This window comes from Melospiza melodia, chromosome 2 (genome assembly GCF_035770615.1).
Source record: "Melospiza melodia melodia isolate bMelMel2 chromosome 2, bMelMel2.pri, whole genome shotgun sequence".
Classification (NCBI taxonomy): Eukaryota; Metazoa; Chordata; class Aves; order Passeriformes; family Passerellidae; genus Melospiza; species Melospiza melodia.
The window spans coordinates 8,244,087-8,265,994 of NC_086195.1; the positions used below are offsets into that span (position 1 = coordinate 8,244,087).

General features: G+C 45.6%; 2 protein-coding genes across 4 annotated transcripts in view; one reads left to right on the forward strand and one right to left on the reverse strand.

Annotated features, from left to right (window-relative positions):
• The first annotated feature begins 201 nt into the window (after positions 1 to 201).
• RPL8 (ribosomal protein L8) lies at positions 202 to 4,358 on the forward strand. Its single transcript, XM_063181863.1, has 6 exons — positions 202 to 282; positions 432 to 575; positions 1,914 to 2,055; positions 2,803 to 3,021; positions 3,785 to 3,900; positions 4,159 to 4,358. Exons 2-6 carry the CDS (start codon positions 438 to 440, stop codon positions 4,315 to 4,317), a joined length of 774 nt encoding a protein of 257 aa, XP_063037933.1. The 5' UTR covers positions 202 to 282; positions 432 to 437; the 3' UTR covers positions 4,318 to 4,358.
• Positions 4,359 to 15,357: 10,999 nt separating this feature from the next.
• The window catches only part of USP9X (ubiquitin specific peptidase 9 X-linked), a 96,498-nt gene continuing 89,947 nt past the window's right edge, over positions 15,358 to 21,908 (reverse strand). For all 3 annotated transcript variants that reach the window (XM_063181881.1, XM_063181889.1, XM_063181874.1), the window contains 4 exons: positions 19,582 to 19,738; positions 18,971 to 19,183; positions 18,404 to 18,499; positions 15,358 to 16,955 (listed from right to left, as the gene is read on the reverse strand). In XM_063181881.1, the coding sequence (XP_063037951.1) occupies positions 16,821 to 16,955; positions 18,404 to 18,499; positions 18,971 to 19,183; positions 19,582 to 19,738 (601 nt within the window). In that variant the 3' untranslated portion in view covers positions 15,358 to 16,820. The remainder of the gene's footprint in view (positions 16,956 to 18,403; positions 18,500 to 18,970; positions 19,184 to 19,581; positions 19,739 to 21,908) is intronic.

Sequence of the window (21,908 nt, forward strand, 5' to 3'; positions counted from 1 at the left end):
TAAACCGACGGCTGCACCCGAACTCCAGCCCCTTGCAGCGGCTGACCCTTCCTGTCGGGATCCCGGAGCGCTCCCGTTTGTCCGTGCCCGCTCCCGAGAGCTCCCCGTGCCCGCCGTTCCCTGCGCCCGCCCCATCCCGGGGCTCTCCCGCTGTCCCGGGCCCGGAGGATCTGAGGGAACGCCGGAGCTCCGCCCCTTCCCGCGTGACGTCACGGCGCCGGAAGGGTCTCGGCGCGCCCGTGACGTCAGCCCTTCCTTCTTTCCCCGGGAGGCCGGAGTGAGGTAGGAGCGGGGCGGCCGCGGTCCCGATCCGGATCCGCCGCCATCCGCGCCCGGGCGGCCGCGGGAAGGGGCAGGGCGGGGATGGGGCACGGCCGGGGCGCCGCTGAGCGGGCCGCGGGTGTCGCTGAGCTGTCGCCGTGTCCCCGCAGGGCGCCATGGGCCGCGTCATCCGCGGGCAGAGGAAAGGCGCGGGCTCCGTGTTCCGTGCCCACGTGAAGCACAGGAAGGGCCCGGCCAAGCTCCGCGCCGTGGACTTCGCCGAGCGGCACGGGTACATCAAGGGCATCGTCAAGGTACGGGCGGGCCCCGCGCCGCTGCTCGGGGGCTTCGGGCACCGGGAGCCGAGCCCCGCTCCCCCTGCGCTGCCAGCACTGCCGCGGCCTTCTGGCCGGGCCTTATCCCGTCTGGTCCCGATCCAGCGTTCTCTGCTTTAAACAGATCATATTCCCTGTAAAGTTAAACTCTTCCAGGTTTATGAGAACATCTCAACAGAGGGGGCATCCTTGGTCAGCAGTAGGGTTTCTGCTGGAGCTTTGCTAAGAGTAGCAGTTCCAGCAGAGTGGTTTTATGTTGCCTGAGAATTCCCTGTACTTCAGGTAACGTGGCTAGGGAGTTTCCCATGTAGTTAATTGCATATTTAAAAAAAAAAATCAAATATTTGTAAATGCCAAGTGATAGCCATCATTTTGGTCTTGAGCAGAAGGAGCAGGGCAGTGCCTGTATTTGTGTGTGTGATAGTGGTTCAGGGGTGCTGTAGGAACTTTTTCTTGGGTGTCAGGGACTGTGGAGTGCCAGCAGTGCTACTGGCTGCGTGGATGCTCTGAGCAGCCCTCCAGTGTTTCACAGCATGGTCACGTTCTGTTGTAGAGAGAATTTTCTTCACTCTCACCCAGCTGAGGTGATGGTAGAAGGTGGGTAACAGGGCTTGACTTGAGCTTGGTCCTACACAGGAGATTTGGCCAACAGGGCTGAAAAAACGTTGGGAATGGACACCAACAGTTTGTGCGCTGTCCTAAAAACCAAACACATCTTAGAGATGTGTCAGAGTCATTTGTCTGTAGTCTGTAAATGCATGGTTGGGTATTTTAATCCTGGTGTGCATCAGGAGCAGAGTGCACATGTTTTTTCAAGTGTGAAAGAAACAATAAGTTGTGCTTCCTTACTTAGGACGTTCAAAACCTTTGTTTTAGCTGATTTTTAGAAATGCTTCAATCCCAAGGAAACACAGGGAGAAGTCTCTGCCTGTGCCAGCTCTGTCCTGCCCAGAGGTGGTGGGGCAAAGTGAAAGTGGATTTCTTACATGGAGAGACTGGATTCCTGCAGAATGTCAGGAATAAAGCTGTTCAGACAGGATTAGCTCCAAGCAGCACACTACCCAGGCATTATCCTGTGATCAGTGAATGGTTTGGGCTGGGAGGGACCTTAAAGCCCATCCAGTTCCAGCCCCCTGCCATGGACAGGGACACCCTCCACTGTCCCAGCTTGCTCCAAGGCCCGTCCAGCCTGGCTGGGAACACTTCCAGGGATCCAGGGGCACCCGCAGCTCCTCAGGGCAGCTGTGCCAGGGCCTCCCACTCTCACAGGGAGGCAGGGGCCGTGTCCTGCCCTAGAGCAGCTCTGCATTGCCACAGGACATCATCCACGACCCGGGGCGGGGCGCGCCGCTGGCCAAGATCGCCTTCCGCGACCCGTACCGCTTCAAGAAGCGCACGGAGCTCTTCATCGCCGCCGAGGGCATCCACACCGGCCAGTTCGTCTACTGCGGCAAGAAAGGTGGGCAGGGCTGGGCTGGGCTGGGGCTGGGGCTGGGGCTGGGGTTTGGGCTGGGCTGGGGCTGGGGCTGGGGTTTGGGCTGGGCTGGGGTTTGGGCTGGGGCTGGGCTGGGGCTGGGGCTGGGCTGGGGCTGGGGCTGGGCTGGGGCTGGGGCTGGGCTGGGGCTGGGCTGGGCTTTGGGCTGGGCTTTGGGCTGGGGCAGGGCTGGGGCTGGGCTGGGGTTTGGGGCTGGGGTTTGGGCTGGGGCTGGGCTGGGCTGGGGCTGGGGCTGGGGCTGGGGCTGGGGCTGGGGCTGGGCTGGGGTTTGGGCTGGGGCTGGGCTGGGGCTGGGGTTTGGGCTGGGCTGGGGCTGGGCTTTGGGCTGGGGCTGGGCTGGGGTTTGGGCTGGGGCTGGGGCTGGGGCTGGGCTGGGGCTGGGGTTTGGGCTGGGCTGGGGTTTGGGCTGGGGCTGGGGCTGGGGCAGGGCTGGCGTTGGGGCTGGGGTTTGGGCTGGGGCTGGGCTGGGGTTTGGGCTGGGGCTGGGGTTTGGGCTGGGCTGGGGCAGGGCTGGGCTGGGGCTGGGTTTTGGGCAGGGCTGGGCTGGGCTGGGGTTTGGGCTGGGCTGAGCCGGGCAGGCTGTCCCAGCTCCTGGAGTTTAAGATGACAGCGTGCAGGACCCTGCTGCCGCAGCCCTCCCGTGTTCAGCAGGGCTGTAACCCCACCCCAGAGCCCCCAGTGAAGCTGTGGCTGCTCTCCTGCTCTCTGCAGCCCAGCTGAACATCGGGAATGTCCTGCCCGTGGGCACCATGCCCGAGGGCACCATCGTGTGCTGCCTGGAGGAGAAGCCAGGGGACCGCGGGAAGCTGGCGCGCGCCTCCGGCAACTACGCCACCGTCATCTCCCACAACCCCGAGACCAAGAAAACCAGAGTGAAGCTGCCCTCAGGCTCCAAGAAAGTAATTTCTTCTGCAAACAGAGCTGTTGTGGGTAAGAAGCCATCACTGTGAACTTGTCACTGGGTGCTTGTCACTGAATCTTCCCAGCAAGGTCCCACTTTTAGTAACCACCTTGAAAATAGTGTCATGTGCAGGCTGGACAGTGTGCTCAGGTGCCTGGCTTGTATTTTACACCTGCATTACTTCAGCATGTTGCTAACCTAAATTTGGAGGTTTGACTTAGTGAGAGGACAGAAAAGTAGATGCTCATTGTCCTCAGGACAATGTTCATTGTTCAGCCTGTAAAAGCTGCAGTTCTTGGGGAAGGACTTAACATGGGAAATGGCATTTTGATTTCCTGCTTCTGGTGCACTGAAGGAGCCTGCTGGTGGTGTAAGGTGGGTGGAGTGTTCTGGGAGGTCTGACAGGGAATGACAAAGCCACTGCCAAGAAGCAGAGGCTGCACCAGGTTTGTTGTGCACCTGACTGACAGCTGGGATGGCTGCTGGTGACACTTGCCTGCCTCTGCATGGAAGACACCAAAATGAGTAATCTGGTGTGTTAATCCAGTAAAATTGACTCAGTAAATCGTGAAACAAGTAGGTATTTGACCTCAAAGTTCTTCACAGTCCCCTGAGCTCTTTCAATTCATAATTCAATTGAAAAGCTTAATGTTGCTCAGGAAATCATTGCAGTAAAAGTGGCAGTGCTTTAGGAAGAGAGCTCAGTCCGTGTGTGCTGGATCAGAAAGAAGGCTGTAGCTCGGCTGATGTCAGTGTTGGTGCTGGTGTGACCATTGCTGTCCCTCCCTGCAGGAATCGTGGCTGGGGGAGGCCGCATTGACAAGCCCATCCTGAAGGCCGGCCGTGCCTACCACAAGTACAAGGCCAAGAGGAACTGCTGGCCACGAGTCCGTGGTGTGGCCATGAACGTGAGTCTGGCTGCAGCCACCCCTGTCCCCTCTGACAGTTCAGGGAAGCTTTGGGGGATATTGGGAGGAGCCTGGCATGCATCTGGGAGGGAAACTTCCCACACAGATGTGCAGCCACGGGGTGAGTTAGCAGCACTCGATGGTGACTGCACCACGTGAGGCGTGAAGTAGTTACTTCTTTGTCCCCTTGACCCTGTTGATTTCTGTCGAGCACCAGTTTCTGTGGTTACATTGCTGTCTTGCTTCCCCCCCGGGCAGCCTGTGGAGCATCCCTTCGGAGGAGGCAACCACCAGCACATCGGGAAGCCCTCGACCATCCGCAGGGACGCTCCGGCGGGACGCAAGGTGGGGCTGATCGCCGCGCGCCGCACCGGCCGCCTGCGCGGCACCAAGACCGTGCAGGAGAAGGAGAACTGAGCTCCCCCGCTGGGGGCCACTCAATAAACCTGTACAACACAGCCCGTGTGCAGTCCCTGTGTCTCTGCTGCTGCTGCAGAGGGGGTAAAGCAAAGCTGGGATCGTGTTCGGCACGGGAAGCTGTGAGTGCGGATTCGGGGTGTTTCCCCTTGCCTTGCAGAGCAGGGATTCTCTCAGCCAGCACTTGCAGTCTGTAAGCTGCTCCTGCAGGCTGGAGTAACACTGCTGAGGATGCTCTTGTGCCCTGGTGTGGTGTTCATGTTGGCCTGGTTCTGTGGAAGCTGAGGCCTGACAAAGCAATCAGGTAATCTGTGGTTAAACTTTGGAATCTGGTTGAAAGGATGCTCAATTTCCTAAATTCATAACCTCAAACAGAACGTGTTGTTATAGGACACAAAAGAACACAAGCACACACTGCTGTTCTTAAGGTGAAGAAAAAAGGGAAGTTTATTTTCTGACTCTTAACATTTATAGTTTTCTGAAAGTGACAGTGGATTGGAGAGTGACAGGGCTACTTCTCTAATGACACTGGACAAACTAACAGTCCATCAAATTTCTCTTCTATAAAGGAATGCAAAACAATGAGTTATTTACATCAAGTGTGAGAGAAAGTTTGCTACAGAAATGTCAACATCAGAAGGCTTAGAAAATCTTAAAAAATCAAAGCGACAATAATGGTTTTCCATTTTCATCTTTTGGGGCAGGGGAAGCTTGAGTTACAAATTTGGGAAGTATTTCGGCTGCACTCACTGCAAGGTTTGAGCTTCCTTTTGGATCTGTGAGGCTCAAGCCAAATAAAAGGTGCCAAAAATTCGAGGTGTCACACAGACTGCCCCCTCATCAGTTTTTGGGAAGGGCAGACTGCTTCAAACATCTCTTTGCATGTTGGTCATGCTGGGATGTTCCAAGGTGCTGCAGTAATGTGGGCAGTAACACTAATGTCCCCTGGGAAGCTGTGTTCTCCTAAGAACAGCTGTCCTGTGAAAAGCCAGCTTCTGTAAGGGAATGAGAAAAGTAATGGGGTTTAGTGCAAGATTGCTTTTACAGCTTTGCTGAGCTGGCCCTAGGAGGGAGAAATCACTGAAGGCAGCTGGGGCTCAGCTTCATGTCTGAGCACACCCAGAGCCAGGGCTCCTGTTGATCTCAGCAGCTCTGGCTGTGCTGGAGGGCTCTGAGCCAAGGACCAGATTTCCCTGTATGGGAATGACTTGCATTGATGGGAACCCAGTGGAATGCAAAGTGGGAAAAGTCATTTCTACACCCACGCACAAATCCAGTGCTGGGGCTGCCCATGTGTGTCTGAGGAGAGAAAGGTGATTTAAAAATCCCAAACCACACCCTGGAGAAAGGCATCAGAGCCCACTGAGGAGAAGAAGCAAAGCAAGGGGGAGTTTTGTTTGTCTATATTGCTCCAGTTCCATCAAGGTCTGAAGTTCACATCTGTTCTTGCCATGAGCTCAGAAGCTCTTGGGTTCCTGTGCTCTCCTGACAGGGCCCACAGTCAGTGTAACACTCCTCCCAAACACCATCAGAACAGCAGCTGAAGTATTGAATGTTCCACAACATTAAATGCACCTAGAGGACTCACAGAAAATCAAGGTTCCCAACCACTTTTGGGCCTCTTGATGCTGTATATTTTTTTGGGAAGAGGGAGATGGATACTGACCCTTGGCTGCCTCTGCTGCTGTTGCAGGTTCTGGCACTGCCCACCAGCGTTCACAGCCACAGGGTCAGTGCACCAAGCCCATCAGTAGGGAGTAATTAATACAAATTATTAAAAATAAATAAGTGCCATATTACAGGGTTTAATGCAGCTCCAAACACATTTAATGTAAACACATAGGATGCAATGCCAGAAGTCTAAATTCACACAGTAGTATGAAGACTGCAAAGATTGTTCTCCCTTCACCAAACTCCAGTTGCAGCCACTATTCCAGTGCAGTCTCCTGTTGCCAACATGAACGTGGAACTCAGAAAAGCCACTGTGATCCTGGCAAGTGACCAGATGACTCAAAATGCTCCTGCAGCCCCAACACCTCCAGTGCTAAAAGTCTGTGAAAAGAAACATGAGAGAATAGGGAGTAAGATAAAACAATGAAAGGCTCTAAAGAAACCAACCTTCAATGAAAAATTTAAGTAAATTGAAATATATTTTCTAAACCAAAGGTCTAATTTAAGTTGTAGAATTGAGGTGAACTTCAGCGGTTTACACAACAGAGGAAGTTAAGACAATTAACAATGCAATAAGAATTTTAAAAATACCAATAAAAATATGCAGGTGAGTTTACCAAGCTTAACCTCAGGCTAGGAGGATCTGTGAAAGCCCTGAGCAGAAAATGAGAATGGGGCTGAAGTTGGGCCAGTCCCTGTGCTCTGTGGGCTGAGCAGGGCTGAGCTCCCTCCAAATCTGCACTGCAGAAATGAGAAATGAACCAGGCAGGGACAGGGCAGAGCCCCAGGAGCTGCTGAGCACAGGAAAGCACAAACCTGGCCCTGAGGTGGGAGGGGCTCGACCGAGGCAGCTCCAACACAAAAACACTTTCAAATGTAAAGGAAAATAAAACCTAGAAAGCACACAGCTCCTTCTGTGGTCCTGCCCTTCTACCCCCACTGCCATTGTATGGAATCATGGGCTGGTTTGGGGCTGAAAGGACCTGGAAGATCATCTAGTTCCAACCCCCCTGCTGTGGGAGTAATTATGTAATGTGTTGTAATTATGCTTTAATTGTGTATCATAATCAGCAACCTCCTGCTCAAAGCAACTGTTGTAGCATCATGACAGAATACCCAGTAGATCTGCTTGTATGGTTTATATCCAGGGTACTTCACTTCATGGAGGAGCATCTCAATTCTCAGCCCCAATACTGCACAGAAGACATGAGCTACTATAGATACAGTCAAATTTAAAAACCAAAGCCATGCTCATTAGTAAAACGATAATAATAATAATTGTATTATTAAACCTCCTCACATAAAGATTAGCACAGTTACAGAAATCTTGAAATGAAGCAAACTGTTTTAAAGAAAGATGTTGTGTTCCTGCAGAATTCTCAGAGGTTATTTCCAGTATATGGCTTTGTCTGCTGAAAGAAAAAAAATTTAAAAAATAAAAAGATAGGTACCAGTGAAGCACTAAAGCCTTCCTTTAGAAGGGCTTCAGATTCCCATCTACTGAAAGAGCAAACAGCATTTTCTTTACACTTTTTTAAGGGTGTGTTGAGAAGCACCAAGTGCTACCTAAACATGGACAGGTATCACAACTTCCTTCCTTCCTGGTAAGAGAACCCTCGCTGACATCACTGTCCCCTGCCAACACCCCCGTGGAAGCAGCAGGAAGGCCAGGGAAGCAGGAGGGAGGGTCACTTCACCCCGAGGCTGTGGGAATCCACAAAATCAGAGGGTTTTGGGAAAGCTGCAAAAGGCCTCAGAGACAGTAAAACTGTGATTAGAGATAAGCAGTAACCATGAGATAGGTCAGCATAAAAATTATTTAAAAAGTAGAAAGCAAGGACAAATAGAACAATGGTCTGTGTATTAACACTTGTCTAGAATAACTCCCTAAGCTACAGAAAAGTTTATCTGCAAGATATTAGGAAGTTTGAAGCTTAATAATGGAACTCCGTGCATTGTGTTTTAAGGCTCACAAGCAGGTATTGTATTCAAAATAAGCAGCATTGCTTTAACCAAAGGTACATGTGCTTATAGTGCTTGGATAGAACTACTGTCAATGTGCTTTTGCTTTGTGTGATTGGTCAAAAAACTTATAAAGTGAGTTGTAACATTAAATTCTTGGTCTGCTGCCTGGGATGTGAGCTGATGGCATTTTCCCATTGTCATGATGCTGGAAAATAAAACAGCTCAAGGCAGTTCCACAGCATTCCCATCCCATTTGTGATTTGTACGTGGACCCCAGCCGGCGATAGAGGTCCCTGCCCCGGGGCTTTCCACAGCTCCACTCCAGCCCCACTGCCCAGCCCTGAGAAATCAAAGGGGAGCAGCTCTGCAGGACCCACAGCCTGCTACACACTGGGGCAGGCAGGGAGCAGCTGCAGAGGGAGATGCAAGGAAACAGTGTGAGGTGAAAAAAGGCCAGAGCAAACCCATGCAGGGAGTTTCTGCAAAAAGAAGAGAGGGAAGCAAGCTCCAGCAGCAAGATCATGATCCTGACTGTTGTGCTGAAGTTACCAGGTAAGTTATCTATCAAATACAAGGGAAATGCTTTGGGCTGTGTTTTCAGCTAATGTAAAAACCACAGGAGCCCAAATTCTAAAAGGTTGCAGGGAGTCAGATGATCAATAAATCTTTACAGCCTCCACAGAGGTTAAATTAAAAAATGGCTTTTTTTGTCCTGTGACATTAAAAAATTCTCAGAGAGAAATGTGAGAACAGAAACATTTGTGGGAGTTGTTTAACATTTTTGCTGTTTTTATCAAAAGCTTTCTTCTCCCAGTTTACAGCAACCCCCTACCCCCACTGATCTGTTGGGATACATCCAGAGTGTACCCAGAATTCTCAGTTTTGCCACCATGTTGCTGTCCAGAGAATTCACACTGACATCCACTCAGATGGGCGACATTGACTGAACAGCCAAGGACAAACTCAGGTGTTACAGAATCACAGGAGTGTCAGGGTTGGAGGGACCCCTGGGGTCTGCCCAGTCCATGTCCCTGCCAGGGCAGGGTCACCTGGAGCAGGTGACACAGGAGTGCATCCAGGTGGGTCTGGAATGTTTCCAGAGGGAGACTCCACAGCTGTTCCAGAGCTCTGCCACCTTCACTGTAAAGAAGTTCTTCCTCATGCCAAGCTGGAACCTTTTGTGTCACCTGCTTCCATAATGTCCTTTTTAAATTGTTTTTTTTATTTCACGTTAGTACCACAAATTCCCAGAAATTTGCCACTGTTCTCCACTTCCATTTGCACATCTTCAAGAGCAAACTTTGGGAACCAGATGTTTCCAGTAGCTCTGCATTGGACCTACCTCACATTCCTTTGGGAGCTGGCCCTTGGCTCTGGCAGAGCAAAGCAAGGGGCAGGGGGCAGGCCCAGGGTCACAGCAGCTCCCCAGCACTGCACCAGCTCCCCTGGGCCTGGAATGTGACAGGAATGTGGCACTGTCCCTGCAGCAGCTGCCACTCCCAGAGCCTCTGGCCCTCACAGGCACCAAGGCGATGCCAGGAGCGTTCCCAGCTCATCCCCAGCCACCACAGCACCATCAAACCACTCTGTGGGTGCACAGGAGGGGCAGAGGCAGCAGCAAACCTGGCTCAGCTCCAGTTTTATTTATTCCCTGTCTTCATCACAGCCAGTCTCCTCCACCAACAACTTGGTTATATTGTATTTTAATAAATTCAACACAAGAGGCCTCCACTAGCCCATTCTTCAATTAAGTCCACATTTTATTTATGGTTTGCTGTTGGTACTTCAATCAGATTTATATATACATAATCTAAAACCTACATCAAAACCATGTTGACTGCTCTGAAGACCGAGAGAAGTGACACGATTGAAGTTTTCTTCCACAGCTCTATGGTAAGTCTACATTCCCACAGCAGTTTTTGGTTCAGGTTGCAGAAGTGTTCAGAATGCCAATGCCAGGTCTCTCTCAGACTCGGAGTGGGAGGGTTACAGTTCTCGTTCAGCATTTCAGTCTTACACACAACCACAGTAGCAATCAGTAACATTTTTTTGTTCTAGATTAACACCTGGGTTGATCTGCAGAATCCTGGCTTTTCACATCCCCACATCTCCCTTTCTAAACCCTCACCAACACAGCTGGAAAACCAAGTCCCTCCCTGCGACTGCTGCGTGATTTGAACATTAATTGTGAGAGGATTTGATGCTACTTCACACGGGAGGAGAAATGTTTGAGAGTCCTCACGGTGCCCCCTGAAAAATGCCAGTTCCTTCACCTGGATGCAAACACAGGTACCCCAAACAATTCCATTTATCCCCAGGGAGGCAGCACTGCAGTGCCTGCCCAGCAAACAGCCCCACCAGGTATTTGTGCACCTCACCTGGCCCAGAGCCGCTCCCAGCAGTGAACAAGAGGTAGAAAGGATTCACAGAGCAGCTTGTGAAGGCCCTCGCTCAGCCCCTCCCTGCCTTTATCTGCTCAGAGGATTACACTTGGTACAGATCTTAGAGAAGAAGAAGAGTAGAAAATGCTTTACATGCTACTTAGTCTGAAGTTGCTGCTCTGTGGCTCAGGACAGGTCTCACACAAAGGCTCAGCAGGGTGTGTGGGGCCAGGCAAAGCACAGCTCCAGCTCCCCAGGGATTTCACACAGCACGACCTCTCCCTGCAGCAAAATATTCCCATTTCTGCTGCTTCACCTGTCCTCAGTCATGCACAGCAGGCAGACAGAATTGGTGAGTATCAGTAAGTCCTGAAGAACTAATCTTCACTTTTCTAAGCTTTGGAATTTGCTTCCAGAAGACCTTCTGAGGACTTTAAAGCACCTACCAGATATTTAAATACAATCAAGTATATTAAGTGTCCAACCTTCTTTTCCAGAGTAGATTCCAGCAAAACCTACTGCTTTTATTCACCTGTAGAATGGTTCAATATAGAAAATGAAGGGAAAAATACCCCAAACAACAACCAACCAAAGAAAACCAGTAAGCCACAAGCTATTAGAATTCCAGACTGCCATCAGTAGCACAAAGTTTTCCTACCCCACATAAATGAGAAGTTTTAAGAGATGACAAAGCCCACCTGGTCAAGGCTGTGGCTGCTGCTACTGCACTGTGAAAGGCTCCAGGCTGCCTGGCAAATTTGGGGGTTTTTGGGGGTTTTTTCTTGCAGCAGCAAACAGCAGGACTGCAGGTGTGGGTAAAAACAGAAGGTAAACAACCATCATGGCAAGTGAAGGGATTCGATTCCAAGAAAATACAAAAATACTGAATATAAAAATGATCCTTGCAATCCAGAGTGAAAAACTCTGTACGAAAGAACCACAATAAATGATGGACAGGAATTTAAGAGTGAGGGACAAGAACTGAGCAGCATTTTTCAATAAATAAAGCTAAAAAAAGGCCAATAATACCTTTAAAAGCTGCACCTACAGAGGTATCACTACAGCAAAGGAACAGAACTGCTCACTTAATGGCTCAGGTGAAACCACACTTGGAAAGCATTCATCCAGCCCTGGGCATTGTATGGAAACAGGGACAGCACAACACCACAGCAGAAATGTGGATCAGGGAACAGCTTGGAGGGGAAAACCAAACATTGAAACATTTTGCTCTGGTGTGGATTAAAAGGGGACATCACTGCAAATCAGACTGTGCAGCTCACACCACTTTGGGTAAAATACACCAATTTACTGGAACAGCAGTTGCAAATTAAGAACAAAATTTAACATTATCAGACACTTTGAATACTATAGAAACAGAGAAGGGAATGATCTTATTTCCCTGCACTGGATGTTTTGCTATGGTCAGATTGTGGATGAAGTCATGGAACCTTTTTCCTCTTGTTTCTTTACTCAAGGTTATCTGATGGTTAAAAACTAGAAGACATTTTTTTGCACATTATTTTGACCACTGAACAATGACCCTGTCATTTCAGAATTGTGCTGCTGTGATTTAAGGCTATATTAAATTCTTCCAAGGAAACAGCCTGTAGGTCAGTTTTATTATCAAAAAGTGGCTTCAAGGAGTTCTAAAGCTAAAAAATACAGAGTTGGGTATTTAAAAATCTGATTAAAAGTTAGCCCTTATTCAGGAGTGTTTTTCTCCTTCAGAAACTGATTCCCCCCGTGCTTGTTTTGATTTGTCTGCAAACAAGAGCTCTTGTCTTGTGTGCCACCCACTGACTGAGCTGGCCTGACCCCAACACATCACCAACTTCCACTCTTACAGTGCTGAGATCAACTCAACTGGCACAAATGCTGCTGAAATCCAGGGATCCACCACAACTTGTGATAGAAAATCAGAGTGCAGGATGGAGAGGTCTGAATTTAATGCTGGAATCTCTTGTCAGCACCCTTCCAGACACAGCCTACCCTGACAGACACTGCAGGGTGGGGCTGTGCATTGCTCTTGTGAATAATGAACAGGAATGGTTACTGGACACTGAAAGCCCAGGGGAGACTTTTATCCCTTAGGAATAAAAGGAAATTCGTGGTAAGAACCTTAGGAAGTTCCAGTGTGAAAAGGGACAGTGCTCAGGCTGGGGAAAAGCCCTTCCTGCAGTCTGGAACAAGGAGGGCTGTGCTGACATGGCACCCACTGGGCAGGGACAGGGACAGCCTGGAATGGCACAGGGGGCACCCACAGCTCACTGTGAGCCCAGCTGCCAGCCAGGAGAGAATTCAGAGCTCTAAAGAGAGGTTTGGAGTCACCTTCCCCACCACACACCTGCAAGGAGAGCAGGAATCCTGCAGGAGGAAGCAGCTGGGATCCTCCACTCTGCCTTTGCCACTGCAGCACCACGGAGCAGCTCCTGGTTTGTGCCAGACACTTCCCACTGCTCCCAGAAAGCCTCTCCTGGCTGGCTCTAGGCAGGGCAGCTGCAACTTCACTCCCAAACCTTATGGCTGGGGGAAAGTGGTGTCATGAACATGATGGAGGGCATGAAAAGTGAAAGGAACAAGAGCCAAAATCACTGTGGTCTGATTATGCTGTGCTGGAGCAGAGCCACAAATGGGAAAATCCCACACCTGTCCTAAGAAATGTGAGGTTGGCATCAGCATCTCACCCTCCCCAAAATAATGGTGTGTCTTTTGTCATGGGGGAGAGAATTTGCTTTCAATGGGGATTTGAGAGTGTGGGCTACCAAGGTTTAACTAAGATATTTAAATACTTAATTGGTTACTCTGCAAATTCCCCAACAGGCCACTTCTTCCTCTAATTTATACAGTCAATCTTCATTTTTAGTTAAATTCATTGCACTGAAAGCTTCCCTGCAATGCCCAGTAACTGGAACTCACACCAACAAAAACATGGAGCCACTTTGCCCTGACACAGCTCATCAGCCTATTCATTTCTGGCAAAAGACTTAAGAGGTAGACAAAATTTATTGAAATCAAAAATGAAGTAAATTGCTACAGCAGCCAATTTTTGCCCATTTTAGCTTTGGCAGAATGGCTAATCTCATTCTCTCCTGGATCTCAGGAAATATACAGGAAGTTTTGGAACTGTAAGTGCTTTTTCATGACACATATGCTAAAACACACAAGCTAGGCACAACAGAGTGGCTGAGAAGGCATAATAGCAAATATGATTAACACAAATCTCTCATGTTGTCTAAAGTTTCAGTCAGAAAAATAAAAAAAAACCAATGGGGGAATTTAATTTCTTTCTGGCTCGATTTCGGCAAGATGCACAATCTTGAAAAACAGAGAACTCAAATTTTCAGAGCTTGTAGTCAGCTGGGAAAATAATGTGAAAAATTCCAAGTCAAGCAGAGTCCTGTTCTGCTTGTCCATTCCCACAAGTTTGGGTCCTGCAGGACAAACAAGCTTTGACAGAACCCTGAGCCATCTCCTTCTTGTCAAAGGGGTAACACAGGTGCAGGTGACCAACTCTGTGACCAAAACATAGTACATTTACTGATACACAAACAGTGACTGAATTCTTTTTATATATGGCTGTACTATTTTTAACACTGGCAGTAGCAAGTGTTAAAAACTGAATTTAGTCACTAAACAACCACAAGCCAAATGTACAAGATGGAGAAATTCTGCTCAGTAAGGTTATGGATTTCCCCCAAGGTCAAACTACACACTAACCCTGACTCAACATCACCCATGGATTTTCAGTTTCTATGTATTCCACGTTACACCGCCAGGAACACGAGGAATTGCTTTACTATTTATTGGCTCATTTTATGGAAGACCAGAGATTCCCTAGAAACTGTTCTAAACAGAAAACAGGACTGAAATCAGTGATGGGGGAATGGAATCTTAGGCACTTTGAGGGGTACTGCTTTAGAGAGTGCCATCACCAAGGAGGGATCGCCAGGTGCAGTGCCTGGAGTCCCCTGCCAAAATGCTGCGACAGAAACGTGCATATCAAACGTTTTGCTTGTACAGTATTTGTTAAGAAGTACAATTCAAACTGGTTTTGCCCAGAGTGAAGAAAACATTGCACCTTACACTGGAGCTGCCTGTTAAAAAAGCAACAGTTCAGCAAACAATATGGGTTTACCCTTCTTCATGTCACAGAGATGCACAAAATCCTCAGTTTGCTGCCTGGAAAACAACTGCCACTGCAGCCATTCCCAATTCTGGGGCAGGGCTGGGTATGGCTGGAGAAAGCCACAGCCTTAAAGTGTCACAGGTTTGACATGTCTCTACAATCATTGCACTATTAAAAGCAAACACATTTGGCAAGGCTGAACTAGCACATTATATATTTTACCTATATAGTACAAAATACGTAATAATCGCCTCTGAGATAGCCTGTTTAACAATTACTGGTCCAAATAAATATTTCAACTTGAGAACTCAGGGTAGAATTTTTGTAGTTAAAACCTCCAACAAGCATCCCCAAACATAAATGGGAACACATTATCCAAATGTACTAAATCCAGGTAAAATGGTATTACTAAAAAACTATGAAGAAAATCTGAATTAACTTGAGCACTAGGAAAAACATGGAAGCATAAAAGTGATCATCGCTACACAGCATATTCAAAAATCTTCTGTGTCTCTCCCTTGTTACACTAAATGCCTAAGAATGCACTTGGACTGAATTTTCCATTGTTCATTTCAAAACTACAGACCTTTAATTTGATAAGCAGCTTTGTTTCTATCAACTCATTTGTAAAAAACACCATCAAGCTTGTGCTCTTAAATATATATATGTATATATAAAAACATACAAAAAGTACAAGATAAATCACATTAAGAAACTTTTACAGTGTAATTGTCCTGATTATTTTATTCTTGAGGGCCAATTTTTTTTTGTGCACAGAATCTCAATGTGACTGTTGTTCCAGAATTCAGCATAGTGCCACTGCACAGAATTCACCTTTCTGTGCAGTCCATTAAAAAACAAAACCCCAAAAAACAACACACACCACAGGACAAAACATTCTTCTTAAATCAAATTCTATTTGTGAATTCAGCAAAATAATTTCTATAAAATAAAACAGCAAAATATTTAAATAGTATAGGGTGGGCTGTATCTGTTTTGCAGGGGTATTTGGTTTTTAGACAGGTTCCAAAAAAATTACACACATTCAAGTTACCAATTTTCATTTAAATACAGTATTTACTGATGCGTTTCTTTAAGTCTTTAAACAAATGTTTATTCTGGAATAGAGATACCTCAGAATTGTATTTGACTAACCAGTAGTTTCTTTTATATTTAAACCCTGCTTCTAATGTTAAGATTTTCTGTATAATGGATAAAGAGCTAAGACAATTCTCGCTTTCAAGTAGAACTGTGAACGAGCAGAAAACCAGCAAGTTAACTTGGTGCAGTGGCACTCACAAGTACTCTGTGATTTTGTTGACTTCCACTTCACTGGGATGCAGTAGAAGGAAAGTGTTAGAAGTTTATCTAATAAGCTCTACCAAAGAAACAAAACAAGCACACCAAATACAGTCTATTATGCTCCAGGCATCCTGGCATAGCAAATTTTTGCATATTTGTTTTAAATCTTTTAAATTCCTATTACTGAAAACTAAGTGTTCTTTATCCCACCCAGAGAGAGAACTGTCAAACATCAGATGTGAGGAACATATGTGAAACTGAAAACCACTTGTTTGTCACATTTTCCCTCCCCATTTTATAGTCTAGGTGTAAGAAGAAAAAGTTCTGAGCAATACAGTTGTCACATTGGGACAACTGCTGTCACGCTTGTTTTTTGTTTTTTTTTCCCCTCATTGGCTACACTAACTTGGTGTGAAGCCATGCTAAATGTTACAGCATAACTATAGCTTCAAAGTGATTAACCTAATACCAGAATGAAAAAGGCAATGAAAAAAGATCTAGAAACAATGTTACATCACCAATTTTCCACATCAACCAAATAATTAAAAGGTTACCAGCCATTACGTTGCTCATAGTAAAATCGACTCCAGTGGCAAAGAATTAACATGAAACTATTTTTGTGGTTGACATGGATAGGCTTTTTCGTAAAGGAGTTGATCCAACTGCCATGAGGCAGGCAACACTGGTTGCAGAGCGCAGCAGATATATCAAGAAATTATTTTTTTGTTTTTGTAGATCTGTGAGTCTCATCAAGACAAAAAAAAAATGTTTCTTGCTCAAGAATTAACAGTCAAACATTAATATACTATATACACCTTTGCCATTTACACATTAGCATCAGGCCATTTATTACAAAACACTATACACTTTCCACTGCAGGCGGGTTATATATTGACAGCAATTTTCTGCAGATAAGACAGTGAATAGACTCTCCACTCCATGTTGATTAGGAATAGTTTTTCTAGTTTTAAATATTAGCCAGACACAGAGAAAAGTTGGACTGTAAGGCCTGGGTGCACAGTCTTGATGGAGCAAGTTAATTGATTATGTGCATTTCACTAATCTTTTGTCTGAGGCGGGGACACTTCTTCACTGCCTTCGAAGTTTTCTTGTGCTCGTTGGCCGGTTCGCTGAGGGTTGTTCATGTGGTGTGCTGCCGGGCCCGTATATGGCTGTCCATGCACGTGGTTATTCTGCAACAAAGCACACACATTTCAAAGGGTTTAACTCTGTGGACTGTCTCCTGACTCCCTGCTTTCCCCCTCTCCACTCAGACCACTGGGAAGTGTCCTCAAGCACACCAACTTCTTGTGTAGCCACATGGTATGAACACACATCCCAGCTGCTTCATTCCTCTGAGTCACACCTTTCACTTACCTGGCCAATTTACACACCAGGGAAACAAACTTTCAGCTTGTAAAGATAAAAGGATCACTTGAAACAGTAATCCCAGCTTTTGAATCACAAACAATTACATGCAAAGCAAAAGCAGCAAGAAAGGAAAAAAGGAGACCAAGAGAGGTTGCCTATGTGCTGCCACATTACACTGTGCACATATTTTATTAACAGATTCAACCAGCTTGACTTTTTCCCCTAAAACAATGGAAAAAGCAACCCTGTGTTTATGCTGCATACTTTAATTTTCAAGGGGGAAACCTCAATGTTACAGAACTGAATGAAACCTAGACCAGCAGTTTTTTACAAATGCTCCGCCCCAATTTAAGAAGTCACACACAGATCTGGCAAACAAAACCACCTCATTTATCTACTGTTTTGCAGAGTTTGTGGAGAAACCAAGAGTTTGAGGATTGGGTGTGTGTTAGTGAGAAATGCTGTCTCTTGCAAGAAAGTGAACACATGACAAGGGCAATGGTGAGGTTACGGAATGTGTCTGAACTCGGGAGCTCAGGAAGGAGTGGGGAAATCTGCATGACTTACCAACTGCTCTGCTGAGAACATCAAGTAAGGAAAGCAAGATGGAGGGGAAAATGGATTTGGGCAGGAAAGGAAATTAAATTAGCAGATTTGGAATATACAAAATGAATTGGAACAAAATATGGCTACTTAGTGAGGGATCCCATAATTTAGTCAATTCTATGAGAAGACCCTGGTTATGATTTCTTCCAGATCTGGCTTTCCACTGGAAAGTATTAACAAAGCAGCCATTTAACATAAAAACAGATTTGGATTTTATATGTACTTAAAATTTTGAGATCTCTGTTCATAGCACGAGTTACATGGCCACAAAGCGATCCACTTTTTTTCCAAAAGCCTTCCACTTATCCAAATTCAGGCCTTGAGACTTGATCTTATATTTGAAAACAAGAAAGCAGCTCACAAAATATTATCAATGTCAAGAAAAACAACAGAATCTAAATTCAGTATGCTCTAGGCTGTGATTACATCAATCTCTCTGCCCTTTCTGTGCATGATTAATCCTTGATCTGATAAAATTCCTACTTGAAGCTCTGATGGTGAAACTGCTCCTGGTGAAATGGAGCTGTACCTTTATTCCTCTAAACACGGTATTTGACAATAACATGCTTCTGGCTAAATACCTATCATTTAAGTCACCATAAATACTAAAACTAAAAAAGCAAACCTGAAACTCTGAATAAATAGTTCAACTCAGAGCTTTTACCTGTTGATACTGGGAACCAGGTGAATGAGGATACAGTGGGGCATCTTCAGGGGGAGAAGACTCATGTTCATCTGGGGCATCAGGATCATCTGGTTCCTAAAGTTTGAAACAGCCCATTTAATTTACTCCTTAAAAACATATTACAATTATTCTAGCTCCAACCAATCCTATGCAAATGATTGTTTCAGACAATCTAGAGTCATGCTTTAGACATTCAGAGAAATGCTAGAGTCATGTTTTAGACCTTCAGAGAAAAATTCCATGCCACCCTGTCACCTATAGCTTGTATTGTAATAAAAATTCCCTCTATCAATACATTACTGGAAATACAGACCCATTCATAATCTACTTCAAATGGTCACTTTCAATTTTATACTGCTAATACTCTAAGAGACAAATGTCTACAGAAACAGTAATAACAACTGAAAAATAAAAATATAAATCCATACTTATAAAGTACACATGAAATGTGTTGCCTCTTAAATGAGTGGAGACTGTTGCTAAGGTTAATTATTTACAGAAGCATTTTACTCAATTTCTGAACTGAAAGTCAAATTAATTCCTTACCTCCTCTGGGCAGAGTTCACAGGCCTTTGCAAGAGTCATTCTAGCACTGTGTGACCTCTCTAGGAAGTAGCCATTTGATGTTTCATTGCTCTGGATTGGTGGAGACCAGTTATTGTAGGTGTATTGGGGATTGCCAGTGTATGGTCTACGCTCCAGCTCGTCTCCAAGCCATTCCACTGCCCAGGTCCATTTCCTTTTCAAATCTCCATTGCTCTGCAGACAGAAAATGAACAAATCACAATTATTTCCTGTGTTCTTGCAAAACAGAAGTGTTTTTCCTTTCCTATACATCAGCTGTCAGAGACCACCAACCGATCTGCTGCTGTTTAAAGGAGTCACAAATATCTTTTTTTCTCCAAAGAAAACTTCAAATTTGAAATGAAGTCTGCAGATTTGCAGCTGCATCACAGCTGCAAATGAGTGTGAATTTAACCAGATTATTTTCAATCCCTTATAATGACCTTCTCATACAGAAGGTTCAAAAGAATTGTCCCTGGAAGTTTTAATTTAATTGAGGGGCTAAAAACGGAATAATGGTGGGGTTTGTTTTGGGTTTTTTTAATCACAGAAATGGGAAAAAAAGCAGCAAGAAACAGAATAAAAGGTATCACCTGAAGGATCTGGTAAGCTACAGGGCAGTTGCTGAAGAGAGCTACCATGCACTTTATACACTGGTAAGCTCTTTTCTGATAATGATTCTTCGAGCGCTGAATGGTGTCAAAGAGTCCATCCCTGTCATCTGGGATTCCCTTAAGTGCATTGTGAATCCTAGAAAAAAAAAAACCAAAACAATGACTAAACTTTCAGTATTACAGAGTTTTAGCATTTGAATTAAGGCTCTATATACAATATAATTACAAAAGGGACAGCTGATGTTCTGACTTCTGGTGTTAGTCAAAAGGGTTTTTTAAAAATCAGAAAATTAACCTGGCATGTCATATATATAACTTAGTTTAAAAATTACCAAACATGCTAAAAATATAACTGAACAAGATATATAAAAAATGTAATTATGATTAATTCTAGTCACAGTAATAAACTTTAACAGTTCAATTTTATTACTAAAGTATCTACTGCATTTACAAATCAGCCCTGTTAACCCAGTAGGTCCTCAGAGAATTGGAACAGTTAAATCCTCACAGAAAGGTTACTTACACTCAGCTATGCTTCTCAAAGACACCCTTTACATGCAGCTCCTCTGAAGGGGAATGAGTGGTACATATATCTGTGCATGGGATAAGGGACTTGGGCATCCCCTGGAACTAAGCTCAGGTTCTGTGCCTTCTGCTCTACAACAGGGCAGAGGAATTAATTGCTACTCTGAAACTGGGCAAAAACTGAGAACTGACACACTTTTGGCTTTGACAAAGAGTCAGAGGGGGCACAGAACCCACTGGTGTCTCACAGAGCTACACTCATGGCAGGGAAAGCAACTGCCCTCTTTCCTCACATCCCTGGCAGCTGTCAGCCCAGGCTCCATCTGTAAGGCAATGATGAGCTTTACTTCAGTTAATTTAATTTAATGGCACTTGCACCATTCCAAACTTGGCACTTGAACCTGTCAAATCAAGAGAAATTTAAGAGAGCGGGTCTGATGCCAAGGGCCAGCAGCAGTGATCTTGCAGTACCAGAGGACAAGCTGCCCCAAGGGATGCACACTGCCCAGGGTCAGATCAGACTCATTTTCCAGCAGTTACAAGACACCATTTACAATGGACAATTTCACTGTTTTGTGGTTGTTTGTTGGGTTTTGGAGTTTTTTTACTGGATGAGATCATTAAACTCTCTGATTATCACAGCAAAACCAAGTACAGGGCAGAGACAAGTACTGCAAGCCATGGCTAGAAGTGGCAGTGAGTAGTGGATGACTGGAGCTGGCCATTTAATACCCTCTGTGGAAGCCTAACACAATTCCATGGAGCAGTGCTACTCCTGACAATGGGACATGGAGTGATGTACTTCTCTAGGAAAGCCACACCACAACAATCCACGTCCTTCATACACCACTATTCCAAATACAGCATTATCCCAAACAACCATTTCCATGATTTCTCACCTGCTGTTCAAACCTAAAAATCCATTGTTTTACTTCATATCTATTAAAGCATGCCCATCCTCCAGCATTCTGTGGACTTAGTTCATGAATAATTTGTTTATCAAGAAGATAATATAAGCTAACTGCATTATATATGCATAGCAAATCCCATAAACAAAATCCCCACAACTCAGTCATTATATTTTGGAGTGTGGCTAAGCCAGACCAGCATCTCCTTTAAGTCCCTCCTAAAATAAGCCCAGGCAATTGGAAACATTCTAAATGAGCAGTCTGCTTCCACAGCTAAGGACAGGAGTCCACTCCCATACCCAGCAAGTGTGCTCTCACTGGAAGTATTTCAAATGTCCTATGAGACAGAGCTGGAAATGATTCAGTAAATCCCACACTACCTAAAACTGCTTATTATGAAACAGTGACATTGTAAAACACTGACAGGTAGCACACTGATGACATTTGTGTTGTATCACCTACTTCTGTATTAAACTTCTGAAAAACTGACTGTTCTCAGAAATAGCATTTGCAGAAATTACAATTTTTAATAACTTTCAAAATCTTTATTCTGTAGACATACAAAAATTAGGTTTTCAACTGGATTAATATGTAATATGCTGAGTTACAATTCTCTTGAAACGTGATCATATGGAGAATACCCAAATGTGAAATATTATTTTCTCCCACATTCACACTTCGTGTGTGTCCTGGTACCACTCCTACATCTGATGTGCTCCTGAGCAAGCCCAGGCTGTTGCTGACCCACCTCAAAGGGACATTTCTATGAAAGCAGAGCAGTTCACAGAGAAGTTTAACCAGGGAGTTTAATCTAAACAGCATATTCTCTTGTATGTGAGAAATCTTGGCTTTATAGCAAACTTCTCTATAGGA